Source organism: Emydura macquarii, unplaced genomic scaffold (genome assembly GCF_026122565.2).
Source record: "Emydura macquarii macquarii isolate MOO-44397 ecotype Brisbane River unplaced genomic scaffold, CSIRO-AGI_Emac_v2 contig_1043, whole genome shotgun sequence".
Taxonomy (NCBI): Eukaryota; Metazoa; Chordata; order Testudines; family Chelidae; genus Emydura; species Emydura macquarii.
In genome coordinates, this window is record NW_027131180.1 from 1,769,972 (window position 1) to 1,797,765 (window position 27,794).

The 27,794-nt window shown below is 43.7% G+C and overlaps 2 protein-coding genes and 1 long non-coding RNA gene across 11 annotated transcripts in view; 2 read left to right on the forward strand and 1 right to left on the reverse strand.

Moving 5' to 3' along the window:
- The window catches only part of CNKSR2 (connector enhancer of kinase suppressor of Ras 2), a 330,096-nt gene extending 320,726 nt beyond the window's left edge, over positions 1-9,370 (forward strand). For both annotated transcript variants that reach the window (XM_067545020.1, XM_067545021.1), the window contains 2 exons: positions 1,474-1,670; positions 6,938-9,370. In XM_067545020.1, coding sequence (XP_067401121.1) covers positions 1,474-1,670; positions 6,938-7,153 — 413 coding nt within the window. In that variant the 3' untranslated portion in view covers positions 7,154-9,370. The remainder of the gene's footprint in view (positions 1-1,473; positions 1,671-6,937) is intronic.
- Positions 9,371-9,377: 7 nt separating this feature from the next.
- On the reverse strand, positions 9,378-12,297 carry KLHL34 (kelch like family member 34). The gene has a single exon (XM_067545019.1). It carries the CDS (start codon positions 12,295-12,297, stop codon positions 10,543-10,545), a length of 1,755 nt encoding a protein of 584 aa, XP_067401120.1. The 3' UTR covers positions 9,378-10,542.
- A 4,088-nt stretch (positions 12,298-16,385) lies between these two features.
- Positions 16,386-27,794, forward strand: part of LOC137150949 (uncharacterized) — a 55,549-nt gene continuing 44,140 nt past the window's right edge. For 7 of the 8 annotated variants that reach the window (XR_010919122.1, XR_010919121.1, XR_010919123.1 and 4 more), the window contains exons 1-3: positions 16,404-16,450; positions 25,031-25,103; positions 26,253-26,422. This is a non-coding gene — a long non-coding RNA (uncharacterized lncRNA). Of the gene's footprint in view, positions 16,451-25,030; positions 25,104-26,252; positions 26,423-27,794 lie in introns of all 8 variants that reach the window. The other variant, XR_010919124.1, reaches the window with a different exon arrangement.

Consider the following 27,794-nt stretch of genomic DNA (forward strand, 5'->3'; position numbering starts at 1 on the left):
TACAGAAGAATCAAAGGACTGCATGTCTTTGAGGATTTTTGCTGATATTAATTAATGATTGTAAAGTGCTTTGAGCATGTAAAGCTCATGTAAGTGCTTATATAAATGTAAGTAATGACTATGGGATACGGGGCTTTTTGTCACTAGCTTCCCTGTTTGAAACTGATCCAGGTGAGTAGATACTATACTGTATGATGTTTGTTTGGCCTCTGTGAAATGAGTAGTTGGTCTCAGTCCAGTTCCTGGTTGGCATGTATAAAAAAACTGCTGTCACCAATAGCACTAGTTAGCATCCTTGTCAGTAGTGTTAATATAACACCTAATGACTAAATATACATGGAGGCAGAGGTTCCGGTTCATCAGGATACTTAAGCATGTGAGTACTCACATTTAAGACACTTAACTTGTATGCTTAAAGTCAGGCATGTGCTTTAAGTCTGAATGGCCATCTCACTCTTACAAGTGGATATTGGCAGGTTGGGGTGGAAAAATATCCGCTACTGAGGTCTCCTTTCTCTCTAATGCTGTTTTAGCTTTCTTCACAGGCAGTAATTTTTTTAAAAAGTCTATACAGGAGAATCAGTGAGGCAAAATTAATAACTCATCTTTTCTCCCACCCATTTTTTCTCTGGTCTATTTAGACTGTAAGTGCAGTTAGGGACCGTTTCTTACACTTTGTTTGTACAGGTACCCTAACACAACAGGGCCCCAATTTCCGCTGAACCTCTAGGAATCAGTATAGCGGAAATGATAGTACAGGTGACCCCATACATTACTTTTTCACGTGTGCATGAATAGGGACAAAAAAGGAGGAAATTGAAAGTCAGTTAAAGAAGCAAAACAGAAACAGTCGCGTTCCCCCTTCCCTCCACAATCGGAGGGAAAACCCCACCTCCTGAACTGCAGCATGTTTCACATTTTTATTTTGTTTTTGAGATTCTTTTTGTATCCCCGAAAGGAAAAAAACCCAACATTAAACCTCCTTCCCCTGATTATTTTTCAGTCGGATCCCTCACCTGAAGTGCCTTCTCATTTGGTAGGCTGCTTCTATTGCTTCCATTTCTTGTAATAACTGATGCATTTACTATTATGTTTAATTGTAATTAGAGTGTCTATTATGACAGTAAACTCACACCCTGTAATCTTTATTTTTTCTGCATTGTAGAAGGCTTTTTATTGTCAAAAGTTTTGCTTTTGTTTCTCTTGAAAAGTACCATATCTAGAAGTGATTTACTTAGGCAATAATTAGAGAGAAAAATAGCTTTAGGCAGTGCTTGACTTGCAATACTTTTGAAGGGACGGGGGGAAGGGCAGGTTTCAGCAGATGTGAAATACTCTCCTTATATGTGAAATGATCCCTTTCTGGTCTTGTTAAAAATACTGCTGTTAGGGAAGCTTTTATGGTTTTGTCAATAACTATGTTAATTATACACTGTTCCTTTCTCTTGTTTTTTTCCCCCTGGTGTTTTTAAGCTGAAACTGTAGAAGAAAATCCAGCAGACTCCTTGCAAGATTTGTACAGAGCCTTGGAGCAGGCCAGTCTGTCGCCTTTAGGAGAACACCGGATTTCCACCAAGTCGGAGTACAAGAAGTCTTTTATAAAAAGATGTAGCGATCCAGTCGTCAATGAAAAACTGCACCAACTGCGAATTCTGAAAAGCACTTTAAAGGTGAGATAATAGAGGGAGGGGAAATCCCAGCAAAGAATTGGGTCTTATTGCACTGTATTCAGAGATTAACTGTACCCAGCTGGAGGGCAGTCGGAATCTTGTGTGTAAAAAGAACAAAAGACAGACATGGGAAAATGCTGTCCTCAAAGCAGAGGAGAAGTGTCTTGTGGGAGGAAACAAATCAGTTTTATTTCTTAATAGATAAAATCTCTCTGTGAGCGCCTCCCCTACCTGGTTTCACATGATTTGACCCGAAATTAGCAGAAGAGGCATTATTCCCCTTTTTGTCCCAAAACATTTTTGTTTACCAAGATAAACATGCTATCTCATTACCAGAGAGTAAGCTTAATTAAAGTCAATCTTTTGGAAAGTGGCAGTTCTTTAAAAAATATTGCTACTATATGATTACTGAGCTTGTCTAGAAAAGACTTGAACATTTGTTTTCTGCGGGAAGGTGGTACAAAGATTTATGAAATAAATGGCAGTAATGATAAATACAAATATTGCAATAATGGCCCTAGAGGTAGAACAGAGCATTTGTCTTCTGAAGTTTTAACCTCCTTGTCTAGCTCCTTGTTCATCACAAAGGTTCACAATGCATGCCGTTACAGATTATATCAGGGATGTTCCTTTAAAGCACAGCAAACAATGAACATTCCTATGCTGGATCTTCCCTGAGGTCCAGTTATCTATATTAAATTTAATTTACTACATTTTAAGTCACTAGATAATAAATACATGGGCTTTTGGTGGCAGCTTTTCTCTGAGAGTGCTTTACCAACATTAATGAATTAAATCTTTCAACCTCCCTGAGAGGCATTTAAACAATATTATCTCCATTCTATACAGCCCCAATCCTGAAAAGATGTACACTGATGCTTAATTTTATTCACAGTGAGTGTCATCCCATTGAAGGCAATAGCACTATTCATAGTGTGTTGGGTTAAGCATATACATAACACTTTGCAGGATTGGGACCTAGAGGGGGTAAGTAAGACTTTCAAGTGGCTTTCCCAAAGTCTCACACAAGAAGTCTGGGAAAGAGCCAGAAACAGAACCAACATTTTTCTATTTTCTCTCCTGTGCCTTAATCACATATGAACATAAGAATGGCCATACTGAATCATACCAATGGTCTGTCTAGCCCAGTATCCTGTCTTCCAACAGTGGCCAATGCCAAGTGCTTCAGAGGGAAAGAATAGAACAGGTAATCATCAAGTGATCCATCCTGTTGCCCATTCCCAGGCTCTGGCAAACAGCAATCCTTGCCTATCCTGTCTTATAGCCATTGGTGGACCTAGCCTTCATAAACTTATCTAGTTCTTTTTTTAACCCTGTTATAGTTTTGGCCTTCACAACATCCTCTGGCAAGGAGTTCCACAGGTTGACAGCGCGTTGTGTGAAGAAATACTTTCTTTTAAACCTGCTGCCTATTAATTTCATTTGGTGACTCCTAGTTTTTGTGTTATGAGAAGGAGTAAATAACGCTTCCTTATTTACTTTCTCCACACCAGTCATGATTTTATAGACCTCTATCATATGTCCCATCCCCCCCTCCCCCAGTTGTCTCTTTTCCAAGCCAAAAACTCCCAGTCTTATTAATCTCTCCTCATGTGGAAGTTTTTCATACCCCTAATCATTTTAGTTGCCCTTTTCTGTACCTTTTCCAATTCCTATATATCTTTTTTGAGATGGGCTGACTATATCTGCATGCAGTATTCAAGACGTGAGCGTACCATGGATTTATAAAGAGGCAATATGATATTTTCTGTCTTATTATCTTCCCTTTCCTAATGATTCCCAACGTTCTATTAGATTTTTTGACTACCGCTGCACATTGAGTCGATGTTTTCAGAGAGCTATCGACAATGACTCCAAGATTCCTTTCTTGAGTGGTAGCAGCTAATTTCGAACCCATCATTTTATACCTATAGTTGGAATTATGTTTTCTAATGTCCATTATTTTACATTTATCAACACTGAATTTCATCTGCCATTTTGTTGTCCAGTCATCCAGTTTTGTGAGATCCCTCTGTAACTCTTCGCAGTCTGTTTTGGACATAACTATCTTGTGTACTTTTGTGATATCTGCAAATTTTGCCACCTCACTGTTTACCACCTTTTCCAGATCATTTATGAATATGTTGAACAGTATTGATCCTGGTACAGACCCCTGGGGGACACCACTATTTACCTCTCTCCATTCTGAAAACTGACTATTTATTCCTACCCTTTGTTCCTATCCTTTAACCAGTTTCTGATCCATGAGAGGACCTTTACTCTTATCCCATGACAGCTTACTTTGCTTAAAAGCCTTTGGTGAGGGACCTTGTCAAAGGCATTCTGAAAATCTAAGTACACTATATCCATTGGATCACCCTTGTCCACATGCTTGTTGACCTCCTCAAAGAATTCTTGTAGATTGGTGAGGCATGATTTTCCATTAAAAAACCATGTTGAATCTTCCCCAACAAATCATGTTCATCTATGTGTCTGATAATTCTTTTCTTTACTATAATTTCAACCAATTTGCCTGCTACTGAAGTTAGGCTTACTTGCCTGTAATTGGCAGGATCGCCTCTGGAGCCTTTTTTAAAAATTGGCATCACGTTAGCTATCCTCCAATCATCTGGTACAAAAGCAGATTTAAATGATAGGTTACATACTACGGTTGTTATATCTGCAATTTCACATTTGAATTTCTTCAGAACTCTTGGGTTGATGCCATCTGGTCCTGGAGACTTATTTTGTTTAATTTGTCAATTTGTTCCAAAACATCCTCTAATGACATCTCAATCTGGGACAGTTCCTCAGATTTGTCACCTACATCGAATGGCTCAGGTTTGGGAATCTCCTCACATCCTCAGCCATGAAGACTGATGCAAAGAATTCATTTAGTTTCTACACAATAGCCTTATCTTCCTTGAGAGCTCCTTTAGCATCTCGATCGTCCAGCGGGCCCCACTGGTTGTTAGCAGGCTTCTGGCTTCTGATATACTTAAACAATTTTTTGCTGTTACTTTTTGAGTCTTTGGCTAGCTGTTCTTCAAATTCTTTTTTGGCTTTTCTAATTATATTTTTACATTTCACTTGCCAGAGTTTATGCGCCTTTGTATTTTCCTCAATAGGATTTAACTTCCATTACTTAAAGGCTGCCTTTTTCACTCTATCTGCTTCTTTCCTTTGTTGTTTAGCCATGGTGGCACTTTTTTGGTCCTTTTTTTGTGTTTTTTAATTTGGGGTATACATTTAAATAGAGGCTTTCTTATGGTGTCTTCAGAAAGTTTCCATGCAGCTTGCAGGAATTTCACTTTTTGCACTTTGCCTTTTAATTTCTGTTTAAATCACTTCCTCATTTTTGTGTAGTTCCTTAGGACTATATCAAGAATTGCCTTTCCTCTTGTGGGATCCAGGACTAGCTGCACCAAGAAGCAGTCATTTAAGGTTTCAAGAAACTTTATCTCTGCATTCCGTCCTGAGGTGACATGTACCCGGTCAATATGGGGATAGTAGAAATCCCCCCATTATTATTGAGTTTTTCATTTTTATATCCTCTCTAATCTCCCTGATCATTTCACAGTCACTATCACCATCCTAGTCAGGTGATCAGTAATATAGCTCTACTTCTGTATTCTTATTATTCAAACATGGAATTACTATCCATAGAGATTCTATGGCAGAGTTTGGTTCATTTAAGATTTTTATTTCATTTGACTCTATGCTTTCTTTCATACATAGTTCCACTCTCCCACCAGTATGATCTATTCTGTCCTTCCAAAATAGTATTACTGTGTCCTCATTCCACCAAGTTTCTGTGTTGCCTATTATATCAATATCCTCATTTAATATGAGGTACTCAAGTTCCCCTATCTTAGTATTTAGACTTCTAGCATTTGTATATAAGCACTTTAAAAAAATTGTCAATTTTTAGCTGTCTGCCCTTATGTGATGTAATTGAATGGGACTCTTTTTCATTTGACTGTTTCTCATCAGATCCTACCCATATATTTTATCCTCTTCCATCCTCTCCTCCTTACTAGGATATAGAGAATCTTCATTAATACATCCTTCCCTAATGGATGTCTTTGTCCGAACCACATATAAAGGAGTTGTTGATGAACAGATCACTACCATAGGGAAGGCCTCATGCTGTAAACCTGAATGCAGTTATATTATTAAGGCCTGACTGTGTTCCATCCAGCTGCCCTTGGTTGCTGCAGAGTGGAGTGACTGCAAGGTAGCCTGGAACCTCCTCTGATCTACACCTGCTAGCTATGGCCCCTCAAGAAGCCTCCATCAGCTAGGGATTGTTGGAACATAGCACAGACCAGCCACACACCTTCTACACCCCTGAACACCCCCAAACAGCGGGGTATAGGCTACAAGTGGGCTATTCTGGCTCTCAACTTGCAGGAGAGATCCAGCCAAGTTCTGGCCCCTTTGGGTATGTCTACACTGCAGCTGGGAGGGTGATTGCCAGAGCAGGTAGACAGATGCATGCTAGCTCTGCTCGAGAAATAGCACTGCGGATGTTGTGGCTTGGTATAGCTGCCCAAGTCCAAGCCTGCCTGAACCCCTGAGTCTGAGCTCAGGCAGCTAGCCCTAGTGGTGCAATGTCCACACTGCTCTCTTTAGCGTGCCAGCTCATCTCAAGCTAGGGCAAGTGTGTCTGCCCATGCTGTGAATTGGTGTGGACATGTCCTTTGTGGTAGAAGGAAGTCTCATTGGGCCAGAGCATCAGGTCTACTGTGTGTAGATATGGTCTTTAATGAAGATCAATTATATGGTTAAAACATCTTTGCTTATTTTTCACATGTAGTACTCAGATTCCACGGTGTCCAAAAAGCCTGCCTAGATTGATTGATAACGGGCCATCTGTTTGCATCCCACACATCAATACAGGGTTTCTTCTGAAATCAAGAAAAGTCAACAGATGGCACTTTACAGTGTGAAACATTTTCTTAGAAACTAAAGCAGCTAATAGTAAATATCAAGGGTTTTGTTTTTACATAACAGATCAAGGGGTAATAAGAAGGGAAGCCTTGCAACCTAAGTGACGCCAAACATCCTGAGCCATGGATGACATCATTTTTAAGTAGATCTCAAGTTCATAATCAAGAGGCTTAAAATCAATGACACATTATACCCCCTGTGTTTCTAATGCCTCTATGTGTTACATTTGCTTGCCCTTTTGTTAAGTTGCTCATCATTTATATGAGGTGCTCTTGTTAGCGATTTATCCCTCTATGTTCTTTTTTCTTTTGCAGGCCAGAGAAGGAGAAGTAGCCATTATAGATAAGGTTCTCGATAATCCAGATTTAACATCTAAAGACTTTCAAGAATGGAAACAAATGTACCTTGATCTCTTTTTGGATATCTGTCAAAACAGTACCCCAAGGGACCCTGTAAATGGCTCTTCAGAAGTAGATGCACTTATAGCCTCTTTAGCACACACTCATTCATACATTGAAACGCATGTATAAGTGTCGTCTTCTTTTTTGTCAATTTGATACATTCCAATCCTTTACTCAGTGCATAAAGTTGTTTTTCTATCAATATGTGGGAGGTCTGGTAAATTATATTTTAATGTTACTCAGCTGTGTGAAGTAAACCTTACATAGTCCATGATCTCGTTGTCTTTAATGGAAATTTGTATATTTTTATGCTACCAATGCTCAGCTTGTGTTTAGCTTGTGCAAAACAAATGAACATGGTTTTTAATAAATAAAAATATATTTTAAAAAATATATTTTGGAAGATGGTGATCTTCAGAATGAAAGCTCCAGAAGATCAAGGTTTTGCAACTGAAGGTCATTTGATCTCTTTAAAAATGTAATTTTATACTATATTATTCCAGTATTGCATTACATTTTTGGAGTTCAGGTATTATTTTGATTGTGTGGATAATAAAATCTTTTTTTATATTTAATGAAAAATTCCAGGAATTTTCTTAAGTGACAGAAAAAAGTGTAATGCAGTGATTATCTCTTGAGTTTTGATTAAAACAGACTAGCATTATATAAAGGGATAAGAATAAACAAAAATAAATTGTCACATGCTTTTTAAAGCTGGGTTTACCATCAGTGCAAATGCGTTTCTTTTGTTTATTTTTATTTTTAATTAAGACCAAATAGTATGTTACCCTCCAATAATTTTATTTTTTATTCTTTATTATTAATAATACGGTTGCTTTTGTACTGATGGTATCAGGATCATGTGCAGCTTTTTGCAGTGACAGCAATCAGACTTCGATCACGCTTGTTAAAGATATTTAACTCGTCCAAAAAAGTAGCTAAAGAAAAAGATTCCAATTTAATGCTTTCAGTCTGAGACACTTTGTCAACTCCCACATGGCAGTGAGGGAGTAAATAGGATTTTTTGACTAATCTCCTTACTTGTTTTCTAACCTGTTAAATTTCAACATTTTGTATTCAGGAAAAATGTGATATTAACAGGGTCAGGAATATAATCTGAAAAACTAGTGAGAACTAAAAAAAGCCTCTATTTTGCTTTTGAAGAGGAAAGGACATCTCCAGCTTCTGTTGAGTTCACAAACCAATTAAAATGTTTTAAACTATAATAAGATTTCAGCTACATGGGAAACAATCCAGAGAACAGGAGTGAAGCATTTACTTAGACTTGTGCATATGCCCTGGTATGGGGCTGGAGGAGGTAAATCCTGAATCATGTATTTATCCTTTACCAGTTTATTGTTTAGGAAAAGTGATCAGAGCATGACAAAATACTTGTGCTGCTTTTTAATGTTTTGCTGCATTAGGAGTCATGACATGATTTGATAATACTCAAGCAAAATGGAAAAGCCCCTTTTCGTAGCTCTTACTATGAGTTGTTCACTGAACCAGCTTTAAACTATTACCAGTACAGCTCAGTGAATATACTTAAACTTTCAAAGCTCGGATGTTTACTGATATCTTTGCTGTTGGGATGAAGGCAAGAATGGAGGAGTGTCTCTCTGTTTGTTTGTTTTGAAGATTTTTTAATTGCATTTTGGATGGCAAATGTTTTGCAGATTTTGCACAATTGTACAGAGGCGTGGCCTTTCTGCAGCCCATTTGAAGTAATCCTAATTCAAGGTCAACATGGCTGACGAATCACGTATTAACGTTTGTATGGAATTCTGGATCCAGTATAATATTTGTATCATTTAGAAGAATCTGTTTGTATAAACTGGACATTTATTTACTGCATGGGTACTGACTTGTATATTAAATTTGTGAGGTTTTGTATATTTCTCATAACAAAAAATGCTTGACCTGAAATGAATTGTACTATTGTTCCAAGCATTTACACTCTTGTTATTGTTTTACTGGACCAAGAGTAAATATATTCATATAAAAGAACTCTTTATATCTGATGGATGTATATGCACATCACGTAGCTGATTCTTTGTTGAAACTAAGGCAGTTTAGACGATGTAGATCCGTTGCTATGCAACAGCTATTCTGCCTGCACTTTACTTTAGAAAAGTCAGCTTGATTGCTGTAAAGGTGAAAATTAAACATTACAATTTAAGATAGTCTAGCCTGAAAGAGAGGAGAACATTTGTATCATTCATTGTGCTGCCTTCTCTTAATAGAATACTAAATGCTCTTTGACAGATACATTTTTACTGTATTAACTTTCAGGCTAGAAAGGGAACAGTGCAAAATGAATTAAAATAAATTTAGTTTTTAAATGAATATTTATGACATTTGTTTTGAGTAAATTAAATCTTTAATCACACAACTGCATTTTACAAGCCAAAGTGCATTAAAATGGCCTCCCAACCCATTCCTTATTACTCTGTCAGCATTGCCAACAAGAAATGAGGCAATTGCTGACTGTGGTGTAGCCAGATATTTAATATAGAATTTCAAAGAATCAAGTTAGCTTTCTTTCCTTCTTAGTCCTTGAATAAAAGTCAAGCTTTTATTACTGAATTTCCCTCTCATGTATTGGTTCAACATTTAAAAAGAATTTCACCATCACCTTGATCATCATCTAGCTGGACACAGCATGCTGGATGTACTCACTTAAGTCACTGGATATAGCAACTATTGTTGCATGTTCCACTGTATCTTATAATTATTATACCCATTCAGAACCGGCTGCCTCAGTTAATGTGTGGTTTTGATACAGCAAATATCTGTGCCAATACAGAGCACATTTTAAAACCCTACCCTGAAGGGCATGCCATGACAAAAGCTATTTCACAGAGAGGTCGCTTTCCCTCTCACTTCAGTTCCTATATCAAACAATCAATGGTGTAATGTATAACAATAATTAAGGCTACATTTTATCTAATTCATCTTCTCCATGCAGCAATTTCTTGCTGATTAGCTAAGGCACTCTCACTTAGCTATTTACTCAAATAATACCATTCTCTAAGTGTTACTTATTAAAGCTCTTACAGGCACCAATTTTCTGATCTTTATATATTTCACTTTCATTTTGCCTAGCTATAATATAAAATTCAATACCACTTACCATCTGGGGAAATGACCTTTAATTTAAAAAAAAATAGAAGGATTCAATTTTTAACCCTTGCAAAATCTGACTTTAGACAGCTACTAAATGCTTCCAAGGAAGTACAGCACTGGGATTCCTCTACATCGTCCTTTCAGAATGTGCAACTTGCCACATCTGCCCTGGGCAACACCTGCCTTCAGCTGTGTAAGTCACAGCACATTTTTCCCAGGCTAGTGCCAGATTTCCTGCCTATAAGCACTGTGTGGGATGCTTACTAAAGCAAAACATCAACTCTACTGCATTTAGTGCTGTTGCAATTGTCTTTTTTCCTCTGGGGCTGCCCTACTCTCCTATCTTCAAGGATGATTTAATGAAGCATTAACTCAGCAGTTTGGTTCCAATATTATTGGGTGTCCTTAGTTTCTGCCAATTCTGAGAGTTGTAGCACTGCACACTGCAATCCATACCAAGGTAAGGGAAGTTTGCAAATCATTTCCCAGCAGTCATTGTCTATATCATAACCCACCACATCTTGGGTTGGGACCTCCTGTGAGTCTTGCCATTTCTTTCCCCCAATGAGAAGTGCCGTTTCCTCTACCACTACCAAACCATAGCAAAATCGGTCGTAGACCAATGGCCTTAAACGAGTCCACTGGTTTGGGGCAGGGTCATACCTTTCTATTTCAGAGAATGGTTCATAAAGTCCTAAAAATGTGAAGATGGCCTCTCTGATGGTTGCCATCTGGTGCCCAAACCGAGCAATGCTCATGGAGGTTTGCTTTAGCCACTGTCCTTCCATGCTGCTCAGAGAGTACACATCCTTACTCGTGTTGGTTTGATCTGCATACTTGCCACCTGAGATGTAGATAGTGTTCTTGCAAACCGTGCTGGCATGGCCATGCATCTTGCACGGCAATTCTGTAACCTTTGTCCATCTGTCTCTGCTAATGTTATAAACTTCAACAGACGAATGCAGTGATCCATTCCCACCTCTCCCACCAATTGCAAAGATGTTGTTGTCTAGGATGCAACAAGAAAATTGGCATCTCTTTTCAAGCATTTCTGTGATTTGTGTCCACTTGTTAAATCTTGGATCGTAACGATGGACCTTGTTTGTAACTGACAAGCTGGTGCTTTTGGTGTCACTTTGTAAATCTTCTATTTCCCCACCCAGCACGTACAGGAAGTTTCCAGTCACACACATGCAATGATTTTGTACTCTATCCTGCACCTGCGTTAGAGTTCTCCATTTGTGATTGTAAACATCAAAGGCTACCACATCGCTCACCAGCCCCTCACTTGAAGTCCCTCCTCCTAGCAGGATGATGCGCATTTTCTGGTTTCTCAGGGTACTATACTTACCCTGAAGAATGGGTTGTTTAAAAACTAGTGAATGGTAATTTATTGCTTTTGTGATCAAGCATTTAATAGGTGTTGTGAGAGACACTTCTGACTGTATGTAGACCTTTCTCAGATCTTCCACTGGGATGAGGGCAAATCTTATCTGTTCTAATAGGGTGCTTCCATGAGTCAACCGGGACTTATCATGCTTCAGCCACATGAGAACGAGATTCAGTAGGCAGGATTCTTTCACCATAGGGACATCAGGTGATTCTACCACTGCCATCAAAGATCTGAAGTTCAGCAAAAGCAGCCCCATGAAATGCAAATCCAAAAGTTTCCAGAGATTACTGATGATATATTTTTCTGTCACTGACAAAGCATCGGGAAGATAGAACTTTGTGGCAATGTTGGCAGAAAAACAGCAGTTTTCCAAGGTAAGGTTGTTAACCAAGAACTGACTGCACAGGCCGATCGCCTCAGTCACTTGCAAGTAACTGGCAGCTTCCAGGGTGTCCTCCAGATTCTCAAAAGAAAGAGGCAACCAGGAGGTATAAATGAAATCCAGGACATGCTGGAGACCAGTGGGTGAGATGACTTGCAGATGAATGACACTGGCTTTGGATTCTTTGGTGTAGCTTTTGAACATAGCTCTGAAATAATCACTGGAGCAGGCCAGCAGGGACTTGTGTGCAGGAAACTCATTTTCCTTCACCTTCAGTAAAATATCACACATCAAGCCTTCTGCTCTAAGCATTTGGTACTGGGAGAGCACAGTACTGCAGTGTGCTTTGCAGTAGGCCAGGAAGTAACTCATGGTGCATAATAGTATGCTTTAAACCACTTTATTAAAATTCCACCACCGACTAGAACAGTTGAACAAATCAACATCTAGGTCCTTTGTAAGAATGCCTATCAGATCCTCCAGCTGTTCAAGAAAAGCTCAGCCGAGAAAGTCAGGCCCTTCCCCGGCCTAGCGGGCTAGCCTAGTATATTTGCAGTGAATTAAATGCATTCATTCAAGGAAAAAACAGCTGAACCTAGTATCAGCCTTGGGATGCTTACTTAGCTCACCTGCATTTCACGCAGAAGGATGGAAGTTCCACAATTGCAGGGAGCTCTTGCTTGGCTGGCCATCAGGTGACAGATGTGGGAGCTAGGTGACAGGCTTTGCGAATGGAATTTTGTGTCAGCTCAGACGTCTCTCGCGCTCCTTCTTCCTCTGCAGGCTGATCAAATAGATCCTCTGTGGCTGACAGTGCATGGCATTGAGCAGAAACAGATGAGGGGGGAAATGATGAGGAGAACTTTTGCCGTTGCTGTCTGAGCCTTGTTTGTATTTCACACTTAGATAAGTTTAGATCTCACTGACCGTGGGACAACAGACCACTTTTGGTGATCTTTTCCTCACTGTGTTAAGAAATCTGGGCTGAGGGTCAAAGCAGCACCCAGGGATTAAAGCAAAAGGGCTTTCTGAGCATGTAAATCTTTTGCCTGGAGGCGGAAAGAGAAGCAAAATACTTTGATTAGTCACTGGCTTAATTTGACATGCATTTCTGAGCCCTTTGGTTTAAATGATATCACCATAACTCACACCTACCAGAATAGAATGCAAACACAAGCTCCATGTCATAGCTGTCCAAGAGCTGAACTGAGATGGGGGTAGGGAGAAGGATAGGGAGGGAGAACAATCTAGTAGTTTTATGAACAGTCTGAGCCAAAGCATGTGTCATTGAACGACCTGAATGGAAATCACGAGAGTAACACATTTGTATAAAGTGGTGACAAAAATAGATCCCGTGTTATGTCATAGTAAACTGAAGTCTGTTTATAGAGGAGAATTGGCATCTCTGTACCCAGCTAAAAACAAATCCCTGAACTTCTGTGGATAGTCCATAGCTGACTATATTAGTTTTTCCACTTTGAGTTTGTTCTAATTAAGTACAAATAAAGACGGATTATCTGATTTCTCACCTTGGCCGTCTGGGGTCTAATTCCCACCAGGGACAGAATGTGAATGGCTGCATCACTCCAGGCTTTAGCTTTCTTTTAGTAGCCCTGGTGGAGGCTCTGAAATATGGGACTGACAACAATCAGGAGTCTCCTTTTGACACCTTTCCTTCCAAACACTCAAGGCTTGCAAAGTGACAGCACCGATCAAATGCTAGAGCATCCTGCTGCCTCTTGAGTCAACAGCCTCTGGGGCCGGGGACAGATCCTGCAGTTGTCCTTTGCTGTCATCCACAGGTAAAGTTTCTCGGCATTCGATGCATTTCCATTCATCCTCTGTAGACTGGTAGAGTTTCACAGCTGATTAGAGTGTTTTTCTGGGAGGGTTTGTTTTCACAGTGTTACTGTACTACTAATTAAAACCTCAGTAATAGGGATGAAGATGATTATCAGCTGCAGTAGATAAAGCAGAGTTTGAGTGACGACGATAATGCATCAGAATTATACAGTGTGTCCTGCTCTGACTTTATAAAAATGTGCTTGTTCATAGTGATATCATTTTAGAAATGCTTTTCCTGCATAGATCACTTTCTATCATCATATTAGAGACCATAAAATCAGGATCTTGTTGAAATAGTAGTTTGTGCTGCTAACTAGATGAGATGCACACAGACTGGTCAGGGCAGGAGAAAGAGACTATTTTTGTTATATAAGCTTCTTGTGTCTCTGAAAGGAAATTTTAAAACATTTAAGAGGAAGTTAAGCAATATTCCATGATTTAGTTCAAGCAATCTTTTCTTCAGCTCTGTGTAAGCTTGTCTCTCTCATGAACAGACATTGGTCCAATAAAAGATATTACCTCACCCACCTTGTCTCTCTAATACCCTGGGACCACCACAGCTACAAAAACACTGCATACAGGACTGTATAAGTGCATAGAAAGTCAGGGTAAGGCTTTTCCAGTTAGATAACGTGGGCTAATGGCTTGATTCTCTGTTACTCTGTTCATGCACTGAGGGATAATAGTGGCTGAAATGGAAAGCACTGATGACTATAAACTGCATTCATGCTCCCTATATTCTGAAGCATGCAGGGGACTGCTTGGTGTCCTATGTAAGTTAAAGCAATCTCAGGCCTGCTCACCTTCCATTGTTTCCCATCGCCCTTTAGAGGACCTGAGAAGCAGAGAATAAACATAGCTCAATGCATTCCAGGTAGACCTTGACATGTTCCTGTCCATCCCTCTAAACTGAAGGTTGGGAGCTCTGAGCCCTTCTTGGCTCAGAGGATTGATGTATTTTCCCAGAGACTGTTTCTGTTTTCCGGTCCCTTTCTGCTGACAGTGTGCTGGGAAAGGGGGTTAGCATAACTGAGAATCAGAGTAGGAGACCCAAAAGGATCCCTTCCAAATAGGAAATTCTAGAATGTCTAGAATCGTAAATCCTGGCCTGTTGGCAATATTTTGTTATCCACGGGGGGGAACAAAAAGTGTTGAATCATTTGTTTCTGGTGCAGGTGGAGGGAATACACAAATGCAGGGGCATGCACAAAGGGGTGGGGCAAGCAGGGGCATGGGCCCCCCAATAATCATCTCCACCACTGCTCCCAGCTTCTGTCCCAGCTCCTTGCCCTGGGATTCCCTCCCTTGACACCATCCTCCCCTCTTTCTGCCAGGGTGGGAATCGGGCTGAGTGCAGCTAAAGGGACGTGCCTGGGAAAGGCACTGCAGCTAATACACCTGCTGAGCCCCGCTAGATGGTGCTTGGAGCAGGGAAGCCGGGCTGGCAGCGCTGCTTTGCCAGAGGGGCTATGGGGAAGCCGGCTGAGTCCCATCGCTTCCTCGCCCGCAGCCTCCAGTAAGTGTTTGGATCCTGCCTGGGGTGTGCAGAAGGGAGCTTGGGACAATGGAGAGGTGGGATGCAGCGGAGCCCAGGAGTGCTAGGGAGATGGGAGGGGACCCCAGAGAACCAGCGAGGGCCTGGTGCATGGAGCCCGAGGCCCGGGGGCCAGCGATGCCCAGTGGTATTGGCTGGGGGGGCCCGTTGTTTAAAATGTCCTTCCAAAAGTAGTCACATTCAAATCCCTGCGCATGCCCCTGCACAAACAAAAGGTATTGCATTGAAGCTACAAAGAGATGAGAGGTAAAAGAATACTGCATTTTTGAGCTGCACACCAGTGACATCATCATGTTAAGCAAATCTCTTTCAGTTGCTGGGCAAGCTTGTGAAGTAATTTCTCGTATTTTTCCCCCCAACTTCCCCCTTCTATTTTTCAAGTTCTCCTTTGTTTGTTTTCCATGATGACGCATATAATTAGTGTATGTATCGCTCCCTCAGTGGATGAAATACGTGGTTCTCCTTGAATAAAAAGCAAGTTGAGAAAGTATTTAAGTAGAGTTTGTTTCAGAGTGATTGTTCTGTTATGGGCGTGTTGCTAGCACATGAACTATTAAAGAATCACGAGGCAAGCAGCTAGAAAATAATGTATAGAAAATTTGATAAAGACATCTATTATAATTCCCCCCTTTGATCACCAGAAGGAGGGAGGTGGTATTTATGCTGCTACTTTTTCCCAAGAGCTCCACTGGGGAAGGAAGTTTTCCCTCGTGGTCTGGTGCCCAGTGTGGCCTCAAGACCACAGGCTGTCCAGGAGTTGCTCTGAATCAGTATACCCTCCAGCCATCCCCTTCCTCAGCCAATGCTACCCACTTTGGAGGCTGTGCTGGTGTTCTAGCTGAATGGGAATTGCAAGCTTCAGGTGGGTGTTCCAGCAGCAAGGGCTCTGCCCCCTGGGTCTGGTCAGCTTCTTGGCTGAATCAGACAGAGTGGGAGTTTTGCAACTGACTTAGGAGAAACCAGATTGGGTCCTAAATTAAGACTACTCTTCTTATTCTCCTCTTCTGATTAAGGAGGAAGAATGCCATGCTACCACAAAATAGTCATGCATTTATAGCAACCCAACAATTCCTGCTCCCTGGGCTAGAACTAGGTGTGATGGGTGCAGGTGACAAAAGCCCACAGGTAAGTCAAAAACTCCGAGACCTGGGAGAAGGGTCAGAATCTGGGGGGATCATGAGCTGTTACAGCAAAGATAGGGGAGAGACCAGAGAGAATATGGGGGAAATCAAATCAGTATCTGCGATGTCTGTACAATAACGCAAGAAGTATGGGCATAAGCAAGAAAAAAACAAGGTCACTTACCAGTAACTGATGTTCTTCGCGATGTGGTGCTCATGTCCATTCCACTACAGGTGTGTGCACGCTAGCATGCACGGTTCCTGGAACTTTTTCCCCTTAGCAGATCCCGTAGGGCCGACTCCGGCAGCTCCTGGAGCCCCGCACACATGCTGCAGTATATGAGGCGCAGCCGGCCCTACACCCCCTCAGTCCCTTCTTTCTGCCAACTCCGGCAGTGGGGATAGGGGGTGGTTCATGGAATGGACATGAGCAACACATCTCGAAGAACATCAGTTACTGGTAAGTAACCTTGTTTTCTTCTTTGAGTGCTTGCTCATGTCCATTCCACTATAGGTGACTAACAAGCAATACCTTAGAGGTAGGTCGGAATTACCGGTGAGCTGCCCTCTGCATCGTTCTGCTGAATGTCCTCTCTTCCCTTCTGGATGATGGCGTAATGGGACATGAAGGTATGCACCGATGACCAGGTGGCGGCTTTGTAGCTGTCCTGCAGGGGCACTCTCTCCACGAAGGCTGTAGATGAGGCTTGAGCTCTGATTGAGTGCCTCTGTGATGGTTCCTGGAAGCGACACCTTTGCCTGCTTGTAGCAGAACTTGATGCATGATGTAATCCACGAGGAAATGCGCTGGGTGGAGACAAGTGAGCCTTTCATCTGGACGGCCACTGCGACAAAAAGCTGCGTCGATTTCCGGAACAGCTTTGTACGCTCAATGTAGAAGGCCAGGGCTCGTCTCACGTCCAGTGAATGCCATCTCCTCTCCTCCTCCGAACTGTGCGGTTTGGGAAAGAACACAGGGAGAAAAATATCTTGATTACAATGAAACTGGGAAACCACCTTGGGCAGGAAGGCTGGATGCAGCTTCATGGCAAAGTCCCACAGATGGATCGCTTCCTCGCAGAGGGCCGAGGAGCACGCTCCCCCCTGCCTGTTTATGGAAAACATGCCTACGGTGTTGTTTGTCAGCACCTGTACCACTCTGCCTGTCAGGAATCGGAGGAACACCTTGCACGCTAGGCAAATGGCCCTCAGCTCCTTCATGTTGATGTGCAGGTGCCTCTCCTCCCCTGACCAGAGCCCCTGAGTGCCTGATGTGGGCTCCCCATCCTACATATAGGAAATTAGGGTGACCGACGGGACCAGGTCCCTGAACAAAACACCCTTCATCACTGCCCTTGGAGTCCGCCACCAGTTTAGGAAGGCTAAGATGGGTGGGGGGACTGTGATCACCCGGTCCAATGGGTGTCTGCTTGGCACTTATACCAAAGCTAACCATGCCTGAAGCAGTCTGAGCCTCAGGCGAGCTAGTCTCACTACGTATGTATAGGCCGCCATGTGGCCTAACAGCTGTAGGCAGTGCCTGGCTGTTGTCATGGGGCATCAGTACAGCTGGGAGATGATAGAGACCATCACCTCAAAACATGGCTGAGGCAGGAAGGCTCTGGCCTGGGAAGCATCCAGGGTGGCCCCAATGAATTCTATGCGTTGCACTGCGGTTAGTGTGGACTTCTGCTCGTTTATGAGCAGTCCCAGCCTGCTGCACGCGGAGCAAGTGAGGGTCATGCTCTCCTGCACTTGGGACCTGGACCTGCCCCTGATCAGCCAATCATCCAGGTAAGGAAAAATGTGCACATCTTTTCGTCTCAGGTGAGCAGCTGCTACCTCCATGCACTTGGTGAACACCCTTGGAACCGAAGATAGGCTAAAGGGAAGGGCTGTAAACTGGTAGTGGGAGCCAGCCACCATGAAACGGAGGAAATGCCTGTGGCCGGGGAGGATAGACACATGAAAGTATGTGTCCTTGAGATCGAGGGCGGAGAGGATTATGGAAGCTAGGGAGACCATGCGAAATCTGAGCCATTGAGCATATTTATTTAGACGACACAGGTCTAATATGGGTCTCAGACCCCCCTTTGCCTTGGGGATAAGGAAGTACCTCAAATAGAACCCCTTCTGCCTTGAGGGACCATTTCCACTGCTCCTATGTTGAGGAGGGTGTCCACCTCCTGCAAGAGGAGTTGCTCGTGAGAGGGGTCCCTGAAGAGGGACGAAGGGTTAGGATTGTGGGGGGAGGGCCTAGATGTAAACTGTAGGACATAGCCCCCTGAGGTTATCCCAAGGACCCAAAGATCTGGAGTGATCTTTGCCCATTCAGGATAGAACGGCCTTAGCCTGTTTAGGAAGGGGCAGGGCGGATCCAGGAGAGCAATCGGGGCGCCACCCTCGGGCGCACCATCAAAATTGTCTCCTCTGGTTGCCTGACCTCCTGGGGGGCCCCTGCTGGGGAGCTGAGGATGAGTTGGGGGGCTGATTTCTCCTTCTAAACCCCCTATTCCTATCCCTATTCCTATAGGGTTGGAATGGCATGGACGGAGGCCTTGGCTACTGCCACGTCTGGGGTTGTGACTGACGCCTGGAGAACTGGGGCATGTACAGGCCCAGGGAGTGAAGCGTGGCCCTGGAGTCCTTCAGACCATGCAGCTTCGCATCGGTCTGGTTGGAAGATAGGGCTGACCCATCAAAGGGGAGGTCCTGAATAGACTGCAGCACCTCCTGGGACAGGCCCAAGGATTGCAGCCACGAGCACCTTCTCATGCAGATGGCAGAGGCTATGGCCCTGCCTGCTGAGTCAGCAGCATCACAGGATATCTGAAGCACTGCCCTAGCCATCGTGGTGCCTTCCTCCATGATGGTGTTAAAGTCTTCGGCCTGGTCCTGGGGCAGGGCCTCAGTGAACTGCCTGAGGGAGTCCCACAGATTGAAATTATATCTCCCCAGGAGGGCCTGATGGTTGGCAATCCTGAACTGCAGGGCTGCCATGGAATAAACCTTTCTCCCAAAGAAATCCAGCTTTTTATTGTCTTTATTTTTGGGAGTGGACTCTGGCTGACCTTGCCTGTCTCTCTTATTAGCCACATCTACCACCAGGATTCCCGGGCAGGGGGGGGGTGAGTGAACAAATACTTTTTCTTGGCCACCTTTGACGTAGGGGCAACCGAGGAAGGGGTTTGCCACAGGGCCTTTACAGTTTTAAGAATCCTTTTGTGGACTGGAAGGGCCACTCTCACTGGGGCAGCTGCCGCCAGCACATTAAAGGGACTATCTTCGGCCTCTTCTAACGCCTTCGCCTCCAGCCTCAAGTTGGAGGCCACACTCTTGAGAATCTCCTGGTGCGCCCTGAAATCCCCCAGTGGCACCAAGTGGTCCCGGGAGACTGCCTCATCCAGTGAGGAGGGAGAGGACTGCTGAGGCACATCCTGCGGGTGCGCCCCCTCCTGGCGAAGGGTTGCACCTGTTGAGGGTCCGTCCATGCGGTCCGACTCCTTGTCCGAGGAGTGGTGTCTGTGGGCCTTCTCCTGTGCCTGTGGCACGGACTGCTGCACCCCCCCAATGACAGTATGGATTGGGGCCCCAGCTCCATCTGGATATCTCAAGGGCCCAATAAGGCCATTGTTGAGGCCATCAACCCTGGGGCCAAACTGGGGCTGACTACACCACAGGCTGTGATGTTTAGTGGGAGGGTCGGCTCTCCCAACAACTGTCCCCCCTGGGAGACCCCGAGTCACTGGAACGGCGTCACTGGCCCTTCTGTGCCGGGGACCGCCCTCTCCTGATGCCTCTGACCTGGAGGACCATGACTGCCTCCATCACCGCGAGCAGTGCCGACAAACGGAGGTGTGCTCCGAAGAGCTAGAGGTACCAGAGCATCGTCTTTCCGGTGCCGTTTGCCTTGCGGCTCTGCAGACCCCTTTCAGTGACTGAGGTCGGCACTGGTCCGAACTCCTCGGTGCCGAGCTGGACTCGGGTGACCAGGTTCCACATCATGGATTGCACAGTGCTGGGTCCTCCGATGGAGACCGGGTTCTGCGCCACCTCGGGGCAAGTGAACTCCTCGGTGCTGGGTCCTCTGACGGCAACTGGGTTCTTCGCTGACTCAGTGCGGGCGAGCTCCTCGGTGTCAGGGATCTCGAATGGGAGCTTTCTGAGCGCCACCTGGCAGACCTCGACTGGTGCCACCTCCTGGCATGCGTTGCCTCCGGTGCTGGGGATCGACTTTGGCACCGAGAGGGAGACTCCACATCCCATGCCGGTGCAGGTCGGCTCGACGACGCTGACCTAGAGCAACTTCTGGGGGAGCGGCTCTGTTCTACCCCCGGTGGCTGTCCGGCAGGAGATCTTCCTCCCCATACCAGGGATCTCCATCACCCTTCAAGGGGACCCAATGCGGGTTTCCCCTGTGACACCGGCCCCTTCTTCCTCGGCAGAGGGGAGGGCAGAGGTGATGTAGGCAAGGCCAACAAGGCTCTTGCTACCTGAAAAGCTTCCGGTGTCAAGGGCGTCGGCAGGGGCCCTCTCCCACTCCCAGGAATTGGGGGAGGCTCCCTGACTGGAGATGCAGGCACCGGAGAAGATTCAACGGGCAGGGGCTAGTGCATCTCTATACTCGACCCTGCCCATACCGATGGTGCAGGGACGTGTCCGCATTCCGTGCACTGTTCTTCCTCTTCGGTGCTGGTGATGTTGCGTAGTGCAGAGTCGAGGCTGGTACCGATGGTGCGCTCTGCACGAAGGTCATGCTCGGTGCCGAGATAGAGCGGGCCGTCTTGGACGCCGGGCAGAGCGCTGCCTCCATCAGCAGGGCTTTCAACTGGATTCCTTGGTCCTTTTGAGTCCTCAGTTTAAAAGCCCTGCAGATCTTACACTTTTCTTTTCTGTGTGCTTCCCCCAAGCACTTAAGGCAGCAGTCGTGGGGGGGTCGCTGAGTGGAAAGGCCTTCCCGCAGGAGGCACACGGCTTGAATCCAGCAACCAGGGCATAACCTGGCCACTCGAAGTCCCCGCAGGGACTTGCCTTATCTCTAACTACACTTAACAACTACTTAACTAACTAAAACTAACTTAGAATATCAAACAAGTCAAAACAAGGGGAATAGTACTTGCTGTGAGCAAGGCTAGTTCCAGCAACCATCACGGGCAGACAGAAGGAACTGAGGGGGCATAGGGCCGGCAGCGCCTCATATACTACAGCATGTGCACAGGGCTCCAGGGGGCGCCGGAGCCAGTCCTACAGGATCTGCTAAGGGGAAAAAAGTTCCGGGAACTGTGCATGGAGGTGTGCATTCACCTATAGAGGAATGGACGTGAGCAAGCACTCGAAGAAGAACTAGAACTGCTAGTTAATAAACACGACTATGACATAGTTGGCATCACAGAACTTGATGAGATAATACATGACTGGAATATTGGTATAGAAGGGTACAGCTTGCTCAGGCAGGAAAAAAAAGAAGGAAGTGTTGCCTTATATATAAAAAATGTAAACATTTGGACTGAAGTTGACATGGAAATACGAGACAGACTTGTTGAAAGTCTCTGAGTAAGGACATAAGTGGTAAAAACAAGTGATGTCATGATAGGGTCTACTACAGACCAGCAGTTTTTTAAACTACTAACAAAATCATCCCAGGCACAGGACTTGGTGGTGAGGGGGGACTTCAACAACTCAGGCATCTGTTGGGAAAATAACATGGCGGGGCACAGATTAACCAACAAGTTCTTGGAATGTATTGGAGACAATGTTTTGTTTCAGAAGGTGGAGAAATCTACAGGGAAGAGGCTGTTCTGGATTTGATTTTGACAAATTTGGAGGAACTGGTTGAGAATTTGAAAGTGAAAGGCACCTTAGGTGAAAGTGATCATGAAATGGTAGAGTTCATGATTCTCAGGAATTGTAGGAGGGAAAAAAAGCACAAGAAAAATAATGGATTTCAAGAAGACATTCTTTAGCAAACTCAGAGAGTTGATAGGTAAGATCCCATGGGAAGCAAATCAAAGGGAAAACCAGGTCAACAGAGTTGGCAGTTTTTCAAAGAGCCATTATTAAGGATACAAGAGCAAACTATCCCACTGCATAAAAAAGACAGAAAATATGGCAAGAGACCACCCTGGCTTACCCAGAAGATTTCAATGATTGAAACGCAAAAAAGAATCCCATAAAAAGTGGAAGCTAGTTCAAATTACAAAGGATAAATATAAACAAATAACATAGGTATATAGGGACAAAATTAGAAAGGAAAAGTCATAAAACAAGATTCAACTGGCTAGAGACATAGAAGTTAACAATCTACAAATACATTAGACGCAAGAGGAAGACCAAGGACAGGATAGACCTGTTTCTGAGTGAAGGGGGGAAAACAATAACCAAAAACCTGGAAATGGCAGAAGTGCTAAATGACTTTTTTCTTTCAGTTTTCACCAAAAAGTTTAGAAGTGATTGAACGTCTAATATACTGAATTATGCAGCTAAAATAGGAAAATAAGTTTAAAATTACTTAGACAAGTTAGCTGTCTTCACGTTACCAGTACCTGATCAAATACATCCTAGTACTCAAGCAGCTGACTGAGGAGATATCTGAGTCATTAGCGATTATTTTCAAAAAGTCATACAAGACGGGAGAGATTCCAGAGGATTGGAAAAGGACAAATATAACGCCACGCTATAAAAAAGGGAAAAAGGCCAACCCAGGGAATTACAGACCAGTCAGCTTAACTTCAGTACCTTGAAAGATAATGGAGCAAATAATTAAGCAATCAATTTGCAAACAACTAGAAAATAATAAGATGATAAGTAACAGCCAACATGAATTTGTCAAGAACAAATTATGTCAAACCAACCTAATAGCTCTCTTTGACAGGGTAACAAGCCTTGTGGATGGGGGAAGCGGTAGATGTGGTATATTTTGACTTTAGTAAGGCTTTTGATACTGGGTGCATAACTGGTTGGAAAACCGTTCCCAGAGAGTAATTATCAGTGGTTCACAGTGAAGCTGGAAGGGCGTATCAGGTGGGGTCCTGCAAGGATCAGTTCTGAGTCTGGTTCTGTTCAATATCTTTATCAGTTATTTAGAAAATGGCATAGAGAGTACGCTTATAAAGTTTGTGGATGATACCAAGCTGGGAACAGCTGTAAGTGCTTTGAAGGATAGGATTACAATTCAAAATAATCTGGACAAACTGGAGAAATGGTCTGAATTAAATAGGGTGAAAGTCAATAAGGACAAATGCAAAGTTCTCCACTTAGGAGGGAAAAATTAATTTCACACATACAAAATGGGAAATGATTGCCTAGTAAGGAGTCCTGTGGAATGGGATCTGGGGGTCATAGTGGATCACAAGCTAAATATGAGTTAACTGTGGAACACTGTTGCCAAAAAAAAGCAAACATTCTGGGGTGCATTAGCAGGAGTGTTGTAAAAAAGACACACGAAGTAATTCCCTTGCTTTGCTCGACACTGGTTTAGTTTCATCTGGCGTATTGTGTCCAGTTCTAGGCATCACATTTCAGGAAAGATTTGGAGAAAGTCCAGAGAACAGCAATAAAAAGTATTAAAGATCTAGAAAACATGGCCTATGAGGGAAAATTGAAAAAATTGGTTTGTTTAGTCTGGAGAAGAGAAGACTGAAGGAGGGGACATAACGTTTTTCAGGTACATAAAAGGTTGTTACAAGCAGGAGGGAGATAAATTGTTCTCATTAACCTCTGAGGATAGGACAAGAAGCAATGAGCTTAAATTGCAGCAAGAGCAGTTTAGGTTGGATATTAGAAAAAACTTCTTAACTGTCAGGCTGGCTAAGCACTGGAATAAATTGCCTAGGGAGGCTGTGGAATCTCCGTCATTGTAGATTTTTAAGAGCAGGTTAGACAAACACCTGTCAGGAATAGTCTAGATTATACTTAGTCCTGCCATGAGTACAAGGGACTGGTCCAAATGACCTCACGGGGTCCCTTCCACTCCTATGATTCTAGATGCCATTATTCAGCCCTGTCACTGAGCCAGGTTTCTCTCAGGTTCTAAAGCCATGCTGCCATGCCTCTTCTCTTTCAAGGAGGTTCATTCTCTTCAAACCAGCAAGTAAACAAACTGGAAAAAGTCTTTTAGCTTATTCCTGTTCCCTCGGGCTTCAGGGCCACCCCTCCCAGGTGTCTGTCACTCCTGGCAGCTTCACAGCTTCTGTCAACTTGGCTGCTTCCCTGAGCACCTGGCCTCATACTGGAGGGACACACCACAAGAGTTAGCTCCCTTCCAGTGTGGCTTTCCTTCCCCAGGCATAGCCTGTGTCAATCACTCTCTCCCCCAGCTGCCCACTAGCAGCCTTTTATAGGCCCAGGTGTAGCCCAGCCCTTTTTGTAATGGCTGGATTGGACTCACCTGCTCTGGTCCAGGGTGCTGGACTTAGTCAATCCACAGGGACCAGCTACCCTGACCCTAAAGTACAGCACCAGTGTGGCTGTGGGATGCACACATGGAAATAGATCTAAATATAGGAAGTGATGATCCACAATGCCGGGGTGGCCTCTGTGATGAGGTCACTTCCAATTTAACCTCCTATTGTTTTTATATGGACAGAAAAGAGAGGACAAGGAACAACCAATGCTCTGAGACCGCAGAGAAAAGAACATCTCAACATCTCCCGAATCAGGTAGCACTAAGAATATTTACTGAGTGCACTGGACACTGCAGAGATCTCTCTGAAATCAAGATGTACTTAATATAAGATGGTTAGAATTTAACTCTTAAATTCTCTTCAGTTCCCCTAATTCAGAATCATTCCAGCATTCCCAAAGCCACAGAATGTTTCCTTCTTCATAAAAATGAGGCAGTGACATAATGCAACATCATTAAACAGTCTCAACTGATGATATGGAAATGGAAGCTTTTAAGTATTCCTGGAGTTAGATACATCATCATCTTCACATTGCTCATCAAATTCATAACAAAAGCTTAGTTGCCCTGGGAGTCAGTAGTAGCCGGAGAATGCACATCTGTGCGATACATACTTAATTTACACACACACACAGGTTTGAATAATAAAGGCAGAGATGTCACTGGTAAGAAAATAGAACCTAATTTTATATACTGAGTGAAACCACTTGAAATAAACTATAGAGAAGCTTGCATCCAAGAACAAATGATGTGCAGGGCAATCCTTGCAAATAAAAAGATTATTTTTAATGCTGTATGATTAAATAAAATTATGCTTGATTGTGGCAAAAGCACTCGTGATGTACATGAGTAGCTTGCATGGGTTTGTTGCCAGGTGATGACTAGCAATCCTCACCAATAGTTTGACAGGCACAGACCAGAGATTAGAAACAGTCTGTACTGGTAACTGGGTCAGAGACTTGGTGCTGGAGCCTCACCTAGAACATGGCCAGACATTTTCCCTCCTCACTGGAAGCAGTTAGTCCCTAGATCCCACTCTTGGTGGTAAGAATAATCTTCGCTTAATGTTTACTTTCTGTTTTAGACGGTGATAGATATAGCACTTTCCTGCAATGTCCTTGACAGACCATATTATATTAAATGTATGTATTATTATGGGCTGGGATTGTATGCAACCTCTCTAGGAGGGAGATGTGACAGGTGTGAGACCTGGTAGTTCAAAAGGCTGTATTGACAATGTGCTAGACAAATATGAACTTTTGGGACAATAGATATTAAGTGAATTTCCTGGGAAATCCCTAGGGAGAGGTTAATGCAAATTCCGCAACTCTACTTATGCAAAAATCCAGCCTTTTGAAGCTACGCCCTGAGGAGAGGGTGATTGGTTGGTGATTCTCTGTTACAGAAGGCCAAGATCAAAGGCTGAGCTGTATAAAGAAATGGCTGGTCTGCCCAGCCTTGGTTCTAGCTCTGAATCTGAGAGAGATAAACTACTAGCCATGGAGAAAACCCACATGTGGATTTTGAAGGAATAAAACCTACCAGAGCCCTAAAGTGTAGTTGGGGTGACCTTTGGTAAGTTCTTTTATTGTTTGTTTTAAAATGTTTTCTCTGTAATGTTTTCACTTTAGGAATAAATGTACTTAGTTATAAAGGGCTGTGTGGTGACTTATAATGTGGACAATACACTGAGTGTAGCCTTCATTCAGAAAGACTGCAAAGCACAGGTGCCGGCCTGTTTAGGCAATCTTGGTTTGCTGGCCATATCGTAGACAAGGAGCTGTGCAGTCTTAAAATTGCCACTGAGGAGGGAGTAAGACACAGGTGTCTGCCCAAGAGAGGTGATGACTGGGAGTCGGAAGCCTAAAGTGGGTACCCTCAAGGGACCATGAGAGGTGGGGAATACAGATGCAGTTAATCTGAAACTATGACATTGACATTTTTGGTCTGGCTGTGAGAACCAGACCACCAGTTAAAACTGAACTCTCTTGTGGGAACCCCTGTGAAACAGCAGGAGCACCACCTCCCTCCTGGTGTGATCCAGATGTGAAATTTGCACACGCTCACCCTGCTTGTGGAGATGAATCAAACCTCAGTAGGAACCAAATCTATTCATGAGAGAATACTGTCACAGCATGGAGCAACTGCCCCTGTATTTCCCCTTAATGGCTCAACGCTCAGGCTTTCAGCTCCCCAGCTCTTGCCTTTCTTGGCTAGACCCACCTCTCTCTCCCTTCTGACTGCGGTATTTCCAGGTTGACCAGTTGACTGCATTCACTGCAGTGTTCTTAACAAAAGACAGTCTGCCTACACAGGCCTACTTGCTTCTCCCCTCAGAAATAGTTCACAGTGTATTGCCAACAGTTATAAATTCCCACACAGCACTTCCTACACAAGTCCTATTTTATTCCTTAGATAAAACTACTACAGTGCAAACAAATTAAAAACAAGAAAAGCGCCTATACACATGCTAATAAGTTTACCAGACCAATGGTCCATCTAGCCCAGTCTTCTGTCTTCTGACAGTGGCCAGTGACAGGTGCTTCAGAGGGAATGAACAGAACAGGGCAAGTACTGAGTGATCTATCCCCTGTCATCCAGTCCCCGCTTCTGGAAGTTGGAACTGAGGAACACCCAGAGCATGGGGTTTTGTCCCTGCCCATCTTGGCTAATAGCCATTGATGGACCTATCCTCCATGAACTTATCTAGTTCTTTTTTAAGCCCAGTTTAATTTTGTCTTTCACAACATCCCCTGGCAATGACCTGTTTTGCCAAAGTGGTCAATTTTAGTGGTTTTGGGTTACAATTCACATTAGTCTTGAACCCAGGGGTAATGAAATGTTGTCATTCTTACTGTATAACTGAAGGGCAGCAGAACTGTACATAATATGTCCTAATTAAGGGGGGGGCTCCCTAATTTACCTTGCTTGCTAAGCGTAGAGATGC